Below are 13,087 nucleotides of genomic sequence, written 5' to 3' on the forward strand. Positions count from 1 at the left end.
GCTAGACATTGAGAGACAAGGGATTAGCATGTGGTGGCAGGTAATCGTGGGACGCGCTAATTATAAAAAAATAAATTAAGAAAAAAGAGAGGCTAAAAATGATACATGCCCCATGACCACAACAATATAACCTCATACTGTGTTCAGCAGTTTTTCATTCTTTTATAAGGTGCCCTTCCACACAATATTTGTTATTCATTTTTTACGCAACATTTTCATCCTATGCTCAACCCAAGGCTGTACACAATATTTGCTGGGCATCGCCGGTCCAAAGAGTACATTGTCTAACCTACACAGAAAAATGTGGGGTCAACCTGGAAGGCCTGTTCCTTGAAAAAGTATTTCAAGAACATTCAGGACTGCATGGGCCCACTAGAGGTAGATCTGTTTGCTTTTTGATTAATGTTAGACCTGGCATTTTTGGCGTGTTTCCTCTGGCTTTTTGCCTTCGGACCTCCTGTTTTTATGGTATGCTGGATTCGGTTTTTGCTGGTTTATTGTCTCTGCACACTTTACCACTGCTGATCATTGCTAAAGTGCAAGCGCTCCCTAGGTAAATTGTATTGGTAATTGGCTTATCCAGGATTGGCATATTTGTTTTTACTTGTAAGTCCCTAGTAAAGTGCACTGTGTGCGCCCAGGGCCTGTAAATCAAATACTACTACAGCTGCTGCCTTAGAGTTTACTTACCCAGTCAAAACGGTCTAGCGTCTTCCATACAAATTGTACCATATGCTAGATTAGACATGCACCTACTCCAACAAGTAAATACACATGGTGGGTCCACAGGAAGCTCATGTGCAGATGAGACCGGAATGCTGCAAAGCTAGAACAGCAATAGCATGTTGGTATGCAGGCTTTTCTGAAAAAACGGCTCTAGAGGGCACATTTACTAGAGATGCATCGCTCACATGAGGCTCACAGCTTAGTGACGTGACTGAGAGACAGCTACCACATGCCCCAGGAAGGCAGACCAACTATTGAGTTCATGGCAATCAGCCACAAGTCTTCAACTTCCTATTCCATGGTAAAAATAGGAATATAGGAAACCCAGACCTGCCCCGCAAAGCACCACCCCCCCCTCCCTTATTAGTATCTGTAGGACAGTAGCCTCTTTCTAGCTACCCCCACACCCCACTTTTGGCCGGTTTGTGAGTATATGTCAGAGTGTTTTTACTGTCTCACTGCTAGCCAGGACCCCAGTGCTCAGTGTGTTTGATATGGGTCACTGGGATCCTGCTAGTCAGGACCTCCATGCTCATAGTTTGTGGCCTATATTTGTTCCCTGTGTGGTGCCAAATTGTATCATTGAGGCTCTGCTAACCAGAACCTCAGTGTTTATGCTCGCTCTGCTTTTAAAATCGTCACTGCAGGCTAGTGACCATTTTGACCAATTCTGATTGGCACACTGGAACACCCTTATAATTCCCTAGTATATGATACCTAGGTAATCCCTATGGGCTGCAGCATTTTTTTTTGCCACCCATAGGGAGCTCAGACAATTCTTACACAGGACTGCCACTGCAGCCCGAGTGAAATAACGTCCACGTTATTTCACAGCCATTTTACACTGCACTTGAGTAACTTATAAGTCACCTATATCTAACCCTCACTTAGTGAAGGTTAGGTGCAAAGTTACTAAGTGTGAGGGCACCCTGGCACTAGCCAAGGTGCCCCCACATTGTTCAGGGCAATTTCCCCAGACTTTGTGAGCGCGGGGACCCCATTACACCTGTGAACCACATTTAGGTCAATACCTATATGTAGCTTCACAAGGTTAACTCTGAACATGGCGATGTAACATGTCTAAGATCATGGATCCCCCTCCGAAGCCAAACCTGGTATTGGGGTGCCAATCCCATGCATCCCCTGGGCTCCAGCATGGACACCAGGGACTGCCAAACTAGCTCTCAGGGGTTTTCTCTGCAGCTACTGCCAACCTATAGACCGGTTTCTTGAAGGCAGAACAAAGGATTTCCTCTGGAAATAGGTATTAAGGGCCTGAGAGGAGTAGCCTCTCCTGGCCTCTGGAAATGCTTTGAAGGGCACGAACATCCTCCAGCACGCTATGGGACATCTTCTGACCAAAGGAGAAGTTCGTGGCACCTTCTGTTGTTGCAGAATCTTTCAGCTTCTTCCACCTGGAGGCAGCCCTTTTGCACCTTCATACGGGGTTAAGTGGGCTCCTGCCCCCGACTGTACACTTGGACTTGGTCCCCTTCCTTTTCAGGTCCTCAAGGTCAGGAATCAGTCTTCAGTGCTTTGCAGTCAGTTGTTGCCTTTGCAGAATCCCCTCTTGACTGTCTTTCGGGGTTGTAGGGTAACTTTACATTTACTTTCCAGGGTCTTGGGGTTTGGTATCTTGGACACCCTTAGTGTTTTTACACTCCCAGCAACCCTTTACACACTACACTAGGCCTGGGGTCCATTCGTGGTTCACATTCCACTTTGAGTATATGGTTTGTGTTGCCCCTAGGCCCATTGCATTCTATTGTGTTCTACAGTATTTGCACTACTTTGCTAACTGTTTAATTACCTGATTTTGGTTTGTGTGTATAGTTTGTGTATTTTACTTACCTCATAAGAGTAGATCGTCAGATATTTTTGGCATATTGACAAAAATAAAGTACCTTTATTTTTAGTAACAGAGTATTGTTTTGATGATATAGTGCTATATGATGTAAGTGGTATAACAGGAGCTTTGCATGTCTCCTAGTTTAGCCTAAGCTGCTCTGCTATAGCTACCTCCATCAGCCTAAATCGATAGAGCACCTCAAATCTACTAATAAGGGGTAACTGGACCTGGCACAAGGTGGAAGTACCACAAGGTACCCACTATAAGCCAGGAGAGCCTCCTACTGTCTCTGGTCACTAAGCAACTTATCTTGTGGAAGAACACCATCCAGTGGTTGGCAACATTATATCAGATCTGTTAAGCAGTACACATCAAATCAAAACGTGATAACTCAACCACCAAGTCCCAAAAGAGGGTACCTAAACTCATTTGGGAATTAAGGCATCACTCTTCACCTCCAGGTGGTGAATACATGGTGCATGAACTAATCAGATATCTGCGGACGTATTTCCACTCAGTGAGAACAAAGCCTTCACAGCCCTCACCCTAACGGCATTAACTCAGGTGCCTGTATACTCCGAACACATCCCCACCACTGGGTGGTTGAAAGTGAAGTCTGTGCACATGGGCCTTGCGGACTAAGGGAGGACTAACATGGACCCAAACCTCCTGAATGACGGGGGCACGTGAATCTACGTAACTGCACACAGCAAACTGATGCTTACGTGGTACCGCTTTCCTTCCCCTCGACATGCATCAAGAACCAAGTTTTTAACTGCCTTACACTAGGTAGCTATCTTTTGCTAGCGACCTGCTGCAGCTATGCAGCAGTAACTATCAATTTGACACATAGTAGCAAAAGATTTGTAAATCCAACGGTGGATTATGCAGAAGCAAAACCCTATTCCACAGGCACAGATTGGTGGGGAAAAGCAGTGTCCACAGTTATAAACATGGTTAGGGGACCATTGTGCCACAGCTGAAGGACACCACCTCAAAAATCTGCCAGTCAGAAGCATACAGGAAACTCCACAAAGTGTGCATTCAACAACTCCATGTCAATCGAGACATTATCATTGGCCAGGTTAATTTTAGTAACTAATTTTATGATCTTAATATAGGTCATAAAGACAACACAAACCTTACATTAAAATTAATTTTATTTGTGAGAATAGCAAACAAGCGTTTTATTTTAAAATATAAACAGCCACAAGAGGAAAGCACACTAATTTCAGTGCTGCTCATTCCACAGTCCATTCTTCTTGTAGCCTCAACTGCGGCATGTACACAGTTAGCCAGTGTACCCAAAACGCAAACAATTAATGAGGAAGACGTGCACAAACTACATAAGAATATAAACACCAAGAATACATTCTCACCTCCCCCTCAGTGGCTCCTTACACACCCACTTACAAGGGTGGAACTTGCCACTAGGTAAACTAGGCTCTAGAACCATGAGATGCTTTCTACTTGCAGTGCTGACAATTGTTTCTAATCCTCACAAAACCAGCAATTTACAAGTTGCAACAAGACACAGAAGGTTCTCGAAGTTTATTTTTTTAAAAAATAATAAAATGTTTACAAAACATCACATTCTGCACATTGCTCATGGCAGGACATACTAACTTTTCAAAAAGATGCAGTGTACACCAGTCTTCACAATAGTTACATTTTAACAGGACAATTTACAACCAAAATAAAAACTCTTTCAGACACATCCCTTCCACCTCCAGGTAAGAATTAAGTGTTGGGTTAGCTGGAAAGATGCTGCTGCACCTCAAACGCAGATGACCTAATGAAGCAGAGGAATGATGGCTTTACCAGAAGCGCAGAAGAAAAAAAGGTGCAGGATTCCTTCCTTCTTCACTAGTCTTATAGAAAAGTTGCCAAAAAATACTGCTTCACACTAAAATAAATTGTACATTTTAACCCTTGAGCATGTGCCTCAATTGTTTAGAAGTCAAAACCCGTAAGAATAGTCTTCGGAATACTGCTTCACACTATAAAAAAAAAGGAAAAAGGATAAAGTTGTATCAGTAAGCAAGATATACACCAAAGTTAAAAGCAGAAGTTGAGCCACAGTAAAGCTGTGGCTTCAAGGAACTGATCTGGTTAACAGCAGAAGAAGCAAGCAAAGTTGTTAATAAAGCAGGAAAAGTGCTTGTTGTGAAATGCTGCAATTAACACCAATCAAAACCAACCCATTTGAGCTGGTCCTGTAGAGGCATGGCCTGTGCCATATGGCAGACTGCGATTTGTTGTCAATTTAGTTATCTAAAAACAACAAAATCACTAGTCTTCCACACAGAACTAGGCCAAGATCCAATGAATCTTCTATTTTTTTCTACAGGCTCAAGTAAATTTATACAAGTTGATTTTGCAGCAGTTCCAAAGAAAAGTTCCATTCCAGGGAGGTTAGCAGGTACGTTTTAGTAGGAAATGTATAGAGAAGTTAAAACGAGCAAAACAAGTGTTAGCGCAAGTACGCGGAGAATAGCTCTATGATTAACTGCGTTTACCTGTTCTGCAGCAAGTACTGTGCATTCTGAATTTGGTCCTGTGTGCCAATTATGGTAATTATCCGATCTTCTGATCCTTCCAACGGTTCGTCTATTTTGATGGAAGCTCCCGATTCATGCCTTATTTGCTTTATTCTTTGCCCGCCTTTGCCAATGATCGAGCCAGCTAACTGAAAGAGTAAAGGCAAGCGACAAACATTGTAAGATCCATATACAACGGTTCGAACACCCTCCCGTTATAGACTGTGGACAACTGGAGCAATCCATGACAATTGGTAATTCACATATCTGGAGTTGGCGGAATTAGAGTAACGCTTAGCTGCACTAATCTCGAAATGAGTTTTGTTACACGGATCCAGTTCAACCCGGAAAAAAGTTGCAGCGTTTGCGCAAAGTCGAGCAAAAGAGACTACAGCATATTAATAGCCATATTACCGGGAACGATGGACACAAACTGAAGCGTGCCTATTTGCAGAGTGCGCCTACTGCAAATAGGCACGCAAGCAGACGTTGATAGGTCCGAATAAGTGCGATGCGGTTTGCGTTTACACTGTGCCCTGTACAGATCTTGCTGAATCATGTCCACGCGTACTGCGAAAACGCATCCCGCAGACTAGTCATCAAGTCCTACTCTACCATCCCTCCAGATACACCTACCTAACCACAAAAAGCAGGTCATGCTCCAATAACCTGTACAGATCCCGTACATGAACCCATTCTGTTAAGAGTTGACTGCAAGGAGGCCAATTTGTGTGCACATTTGTATATAGACATGACGGTAAAAACGCAAAACTTAGTCATGGGAAAAATAAAAAAAAAATAAAAAAAAATAAAAAAAAATAAATAAAAAAAAAAAAACTTACGTCTTTAGGAATGGTTACTTGTGTGGTGATGACAGGCCCACCAATATCGCCATAAGAACCACGCCCTCCTACATGAGAAAATTATACAAGATGAGCCTCTAAAAGTTATTTATAACACCACATCATTCTTCCAAAATCAAACCGCAAAGTAACCTACCATATCCAGATGCTCCCTGAAGACACCAGCCACAATTTGTATTGAGGGGGAAGGGAAAAAAAAATTAGTTTGATGAAAACGAGAAAAAAAACGCTATATTTTTAACAAGCAGCAGTTATTTACTAAGAATAAAACCCTGATTTAATAGATACAATTAAGCATAACCTTCCACCGCGGCTATACAAATCACCGTTAAAGCTTATCATGTACCCCTTTACGATTAAGTCGTTAACAGGGCACACGCACAAGTCAGAAAGAGATACCTACCAAACGCTTAAATTGGCCAAATTATAAGATATAGATTACTAGAGAATCCTTGTGAACAACTATTTTAAAAGCATCCTCATATACACTCTTCTCCCGTAAGAGGGCAGATTTATTTTCAATATTTTCTTCTTCTTCATTATTTCGGGCCCAAAATAAGCCATACTTTAATAACAACGTACCTCGAAATTATCTGACCGTGTTTTGCTACTACCCACCACCTGCAGACCGAGTAGATACAATAAAAGAACCAAGAATTGAACCTCACCATTGCGTCATATTCACCAGGTCGCCCAGCGTCATAATATGTTTGGGAAGACTAGAATCAAAAGTAGAAATTTCAAAGTCAGGTCATAGAAAACCCTACGAGAAACCACAGGTTCTCACGAGGAGCATAGCAACATATGCGGGAAATATTTGCTAGTGATGACTTTCTTGTTATTCCCCATACAGACAAAACCACCCACTCCCAACCACAATTATCTAAACCCTTGCTTCTAATCTCTGGAGAACCACTACGGTATTACGCGACAGTACAACCCACATATACACCTCCCCCTCTACTCTTTACGTTCAGACGACATCACAAGTATGTAGGTCAAATTGCGTGGCGATCATCTTTGTTCGGGCTAAGTAAAGGGACATTCCGTGCTGTGCCACGACATCATGGTTACAAGCTGACATTAATTTAGAGTTGATTACACTAATTACGCATAGTGGTATGCGGTGCCTACTAATAACTATTTGTAAGTTGCTATCCCCTGAAAATTTGGGGTAACTCAGGAAGAGCTAAAAAGGGTAAGCATGCAAGGAAGACTGGCTACAACAGGTAGAAATGCCAGGGAGATATGGTAAAACAGAAATCAAAATAAGCTGTGAAAAAAGACAAGTTTGGAAAGAAAACTGGGATGGTCAAGGAATGATCCACTAGTAAGTCAAGAATTAAGGGCGAAGAAAGGAAACAATATAGGTTAGGAAGTTTAGACTATATAAGGTTTTTTGAAATGTCATGAACTGGTCAATAGTTTAATGTCAAGAGTAAAATACGCACACTTCGTGTTGGAGGTGATCATTAAGGCTATGTGGAGCTTAACTTTAGGAAAGTTCTAATGGGGAGTCAATACGGCATGGCAGATGACATCCGCACATTGTCATTCATGGGAAAAAGCGTACAAATTCTCGTTTAAAGAGTTTGTGAAAACCTGTAGAAAGTGGGGATGGGAATTGGGGGGGGGGGGGGGGGGGGGTGTTATGTGGGATGTTAAAGAGGGTCATCTTATTGGCTTAGTACTCCCACCACACCGGGAAAAATGTTTTACTTACCATTGCATCGTATTCGCCAGGGCGTCCTCTTCTGTCACTAAAGGAAAAAAATAGATATATCATGCCATCTGAACAGCCACTACCACCACATAGCCAAGTGACTATAGACTAATTGACAACTTACCCTCCTCTGGGAGGTGGTGGTGGTGGTAGAGGGAGATTGCGAGCTCTGCTACCACCCCTACCCCCACGGCCAGGAGGTAATGGAAGAGGCCCCCTGCGAGGACTCATGTCGTCATAATCTCGCCTCGACTGCTGCATGGGACGCCCACCCCGGCCAGGGGGCATGCGGTCGAACCCGCCTCTTCCTTGCATAGGAAATCCCATTGGACGCCCCCTTCGGTCATCAAACATCATTGTGAAGCCGCCGTAGTCATAGGTTTCGTCATAGAAATTTGGATCATATGGCTGAGCACGTCCTTTGATTGGAGACTGGAATCAAAGCCAGATGACAAACCAAAAAAAATAATTGAAGAGATCAACAAGACATGCACCTGAAGGAAATAAGTTTGAGATATTGCGAAGACGTTTAGAATCTAACATCGAGGCAATATTGTAAGCACTATTTTTTCAAGCCGTTTTTCTCTACCGTTATCAGAATCAACGGCATACGCCCCATGGGAGTCGAGCAAAGTTTCGCAGTGCCTGTCTCAGCAGTCGCAACACCCTCCTGCTACAGTAGATGCACACTAGTGTTCCGAACAAGGATAAAAACTACATAGCACGCTTCCGATGTGTTATTGGAACTCACCATCTAGGGATGTGCTCCCAACACCCTCATCCATTCTAAAGTTAGTATGTATAGCTACGGATTACGCACCTACATTTAGAAAGCCATTAGATGGGATAGACAATTACCTCAGATACAAGATCAAGGATAACTTTGATGCATTCAACAACTCGGTCAGGTTTTCCACCGATTAGAACGACGCGATCAGTTGAGTGAGGGCAGCACTCCTGGAAGAGCTTAATGGTAGTCTGGGTGTTCTAAAAAAGAAAACGTTCGCTCAAGTTAGTAGACTTAGCACAAAAGTTAACACGTTTCTAAAGACATTGCTAAGCTAACCAAACAGTATCTACCGTAGCAGACTGTTGCATTCGAAGTATTATAATATGCAAACAATATACAAAACACAACTGCGAACAATACACCATAGGCCTAACGTCCACGGCACTAGTGCCAAGACAATGAGAGACCAATGAAAAGGTATGGTGAAAGAAGAGCCCAGTACCTCTCTGAGCTCCTTGATTTTCGCACCCTTCACACCAATAATTCCACCTGCGAGACTCTGGTGAATCAATAGCCTTAGTTCACAATCAAAGTCGCTTCCTTTGTAGTGTTGGTACTGCAGATTAAATAGAGACTATTAGAAAGTTAGTTGGTAAACAAAAGTGAGAACTCCAGAGCAATACACAGTTCATTTCATATGTAAACACAATATAAACACTAACGAAACGCCCACCAAAGGTAAAACTGTTGTAATACACCCAGACATTATGGTCAGGTTATACAAATACGTTATTTAAAACTTACCTCTTCCAAGGTGGGGATGATTTTCTTCAGTATTTCTCCAATTGTTTCTATATCCGCGCTGATGCTCAATATGCTGAAAACGGCAAGCACCATAAGCAGAACAGAGAAAAAGTAAGTTTGCAGCAAATGGCGTTTCACTTGTCGCAACCATTAATTTATCGCCCAACCCCGAAGTCTAGAACATGCATTATTAACGCCTATACACTACAAGTACGGATTTGTGGAAGGGCTCAGATTAAGTGGGCAATACATTTGCGCGGAGAACTAAAAGCGATGATTTATTTCCACCTTTACTTAACGAGGATTCCCCACCGTAATACCAATGGCACACCTGACAAATTATAGGTAAGTGGAATATGCAAGTGGCGGAACAGAACATATCTTGAGCAAGGAAATGGAGATCAGTTAGAAAGTAGGAAACTAAATGGGCTCTTCGAGAACAGAAATAAATGCAGGACACGAGACGAACAAAACATGAGAAGTGAAAGTGAACCAGACTTAGAATTCGCCAGAAAGATGTTGGGAGGGAGCAAGGTGGGCCCACAAAGACAGAGCAAGAAAATATATAAATAATCTAATGTATGATCCAGCAAAATGCAACACTTTAAACTGTGCTCCTTCCATTGAAATTAGCGGATTTTAGCTGGGAAACTTACGTAATAAAAGTTCAGTGACAATATATAGACTTATGGGAAAAAAGACAAAATCGATAAAACAGTAACATTTTCATAAGGGGTTACTACTTAATAATAAAGGCAGGTAATAATAAAACACATTTCTCTTGCTAATCAGGCAGTGAGGCATAAACTGTGGGACATACCGCTCGGGGCCACTGCTGTCTGGGACTGAAACACTGGCATTGTACTGCATTGGTCATTGGCGGTCGAGGATGTTGGCATTGGGTATGGGTATTCAGAAGTTGTCAGGTATAGTGCCCGTTAAGCAACAAGCACATATTTGGGCAAAGCCAACCAGGGTTCACATGGGCGTTCAGGGGTGGATGGGCCAACGTCATGATGGGCAACGCAGGGACAGGTCGATCCAGTACATGGGTAACGGAGATATATGGCCAAAAAAACAAGGAGAGGGAAAAGGGGGAAAAGCAACACATTTTAATGTAATACAAACTATACTCATTAACGAAACAAGTTGTACTATAGGTAACCGTATACTGGATAATGCTTTAACATTTGTGGACCTTAGTTACAGATTCTAATTAAAATATTGGCATTCAAAGCAGGCAGGTTTACCAGGATTGGGAAAATTAAATTGACCAATATGGACGCGAACCGTCTTATAATCAATACCAAATACTGATTAATAAACCAGGATTTTATTAGTATTGAAATTGGAACACTGCCTACAATGAGTGATTTAGCTCAATTGCACCGAGAAAATACCACTATCACTTCATAAGATGTAAATGTGAGGGCAAAAGCCAGCGACAACAAAACAATTGGTCAGATGACCTCCCACATGGACAGCGCAGTGCTTACGCTCCAGCGAGGTCAGCAACCATCAGGCCTAAGTCAATTAAAGACTGGTTGCAGGTTAAGCAGCTGAGGATAATGGTAAATCCGAGACCGAGAACAGTCGAATACGCAGACTGCTGCACACGGCTGCTCGGAACAGAAAAGGCTAGTTATAAAGGCTGGTGGGTTTAAGTAACCTCACGACAGCTACCTTTACTACCGTAAAATAATAATGCTTTGTGTTACAAAAGCACGTTTACGCGAGCCGATTAGAAATAGCGATAACGGATCTTCCATGTGAGCGGTATTAAAAATACTTGATCTCACTTGTGTTAAAGGATATCTGCTATGCTGGAAAACTACATTCATGCAACTCGATTGTATACTAACTAACCACGTTTCCAATAGTAGATACGTCCTAACAACGCAATTACTAAATACTCACGTCTGTCCGTAGTGCTTTGATGTTTTTGCCACCTTTCCCAATTACTGCTCCCGCATTCTAAATAAAATAATGAAAAAGAAAATAAGTTTACCACGAAAACCCAGACTATGCGTTTAATAAAATAAGCCAAACCAAATGACATTTCTATCGGTAAAATATAGTTAAATGTACCTTGCTTTGGAGCAGAATGCGCAATTCTACCATCTCATCCGTGTTTCGGGATCTTTTGAATGCCTGTTCTTCCTCCATGTCTTCTGCTGGGCGCTTTCCTATAATATATTGAAGTGTTCTCGTTAATGGTAGCTACTTTTTATTAATCGTCTACTAGTTAAAAATAAGGACCAGCAGTAATATTATATTGTAACGTAAACTGCATTACCGTTGGTCTCTGTGTTGGAAAATTCAACCTCTTGTTCAGTCTCCATTTTCTTGAGCACGTTCAGAATATAAACGTTGCCTGTTGGGAGAAAAACGTACGTTATTGGGATTGGCAGGCCTAAAGAAAACGCACATGCTCTTTACCAAAATCAACGCCACTGCCCGGGCAGAAATGCAACGTCGTGACAAAGGACGCATATCGCAGCAATACAGAGTCGGTCTCTTATAAGAGACCTCGGACTTACTAAACAGAAGACCCTACTACAATCTTTTACGCCCGTTTTATCTGTCACATGGCGCCATTTTGTCTGCGTGCAGGCGGCAATAATGGCGGCTTCAGTAACCCCGGCAATCAATAAGCATCAATACGAGCCGCGTGTTAAGACCTTACGCAGCGATATTTGGTGTACCCAGCACGGGCATCGTCACAAATGCCAATTACGCGAGCAAGTTAATTAAATCAATAAACTCAGGTTCAAGGTTGGTATCGGCTGCGGTCAGCTTCCCTCTCACTGCAGTCTTCACACTAAAGTAACATGGCCCCCGACGCCATCTTGTGTTACACGCACAACACTCGCGCAATCTGCCCGGCAACACAGGCCTCGAACCGAACAGCAAAAACACTATACGATTAACGCCTGAAACTCGCGAACGCTATACCCCTGCCATTATTCAAGTCTCCAGAAAAATAGTAAACATGAACAGCTTTATCCACACCATCTAAATAGATGAGAATCAATCAAGATTACATAAAACAAAGCGAAACCCATATCTGCCTCACCCTGCAAAGTATCAATGATATAGTATCTCGCCCATTCTCCTAGACATGGACGAAGTCTGCCACAAACACCATTAAAGAAAAGAGCCAAATAAGCTCTTCGTGCTCTCGCGAAGTCGATTTAGAACAATTGAAACTAAAACTACTTCCTCTCTTTCCTCGCCGATTTACAATGTAAAGTACAACTACTTTCTCTCTTTCCTCGTCGAAATAATTCCAAAGAAAACGTTATCGTCCTCTTACCTCACGCACTAGCTTCGGCCCACACGCTCTCAATACGGACTGAAGTAGAGAGGAAATGCTGCTGCACTCTACTGTAATATCTACTCAGAGAGCAACCGACGCTGCCGCCGCTGCGAGCTGATTGGCTGCTGAATCACCCCCTTACTCAGTGTGCGCCGGTCTATTGGCTAGCTCGGGTACTCGTCAACTTTTGGGCGTTTCTCTTTGGTCCCTCCCTTTTTTTCCCAGCCTCTTCCTGTGACCGCCTGTTGTCCCTGCTTTGCGAGTTATACAGTAACTAGGCGGTCTACTTCGTTTATCTGTTTCAGTACCATAGAAGACTCCAACGATATTATAAAATGCCTGATAGGAAGCAAAATGTAATTGCACCGAGTTTAAGAATCAACTGAGCAGGGTGTGTGTTTAAACTATGTCTCGGAAGCGATCATGGGAATTAAATTGACGGTGCACGAGGGTGTCGGTTTCTTTGTTGTTTCCTTTCAGTAGGGAAGAAACGGGTAGTCATGACGCTTTCAGTTGCCATGCCCCAGGATACA

The 13,087-nt window shown here is 42.7% G+C and overlaps 1 protein-coding gene across 2 annotated transcripts; it reads right to left on the minus strand.

Annotated features, from left to right (window-relative positions):
- Positions 1-3,717: 3,717 nt before the first annotated feature.
- HNRNPK (heterogeneous nuclear ribonucleoprotein K) lies at positions 3,718-12,688 on the minus strand. 2 transcript variants are annotated; one of them, XM_069229871.1, is made up of 15 exons: positions 12,552-12,688; positions 11,532-11,609; positions 11,324-11,421; positions 11,153-11,209; positions 10,056-10,099; positions 9,236-9,308; positions 8,934-9,047; positions 8,560-8,688; positions 7,826-8,133; positions 7,702-7,738; positions 6,647-6,697; positions 6,115-6,130; positions 5,958-6,025; positions 5,095-5,264; positions 3,718-4,575 (listed from the first exon to the last, which is right to left on the minus strand). In XM_069229871.1, the coding sequence occupies exons 2-15, from the start codon at positions 11,575-11,577 to the stop codon at positions 4,536-4,538; spliced, it is 1,251 nt and encodes a 416-aa protein (XP_069085972.1). In that variant the 5' UTR covers positions 11,578-11,609; positions 12,552-12,688; the 3' UTR covers positions 3,718-4,535. The 2 variants fall into 2 exon arrangements, with proteins under 2 accessions (XP_069085972.1, XP_069085962.1); XM_069229861.1 differs by having other exon boundaries at positions 8,934-9,065.
- Between the last annotated feature and the right edge of the window lie 399 nt (positions 12,689-13,087).

The sequence above is a fragment of the Pleurodeles waltl genome, chromosome 1_1 (assembly GCF_031143425.1).
Source record: "Pleurodeles waltl isolate 20211129_DDA chromosome 1_1, aPleWal1.hap1.20221129, whole genome shotgun sequence".
NCBI classification, from domain to species: Eukaryota; Metazoa; Chordata; class Amphibia; order Caudata; family Salamandridae; genus Pleurodeles; species Pleurodeles waltl.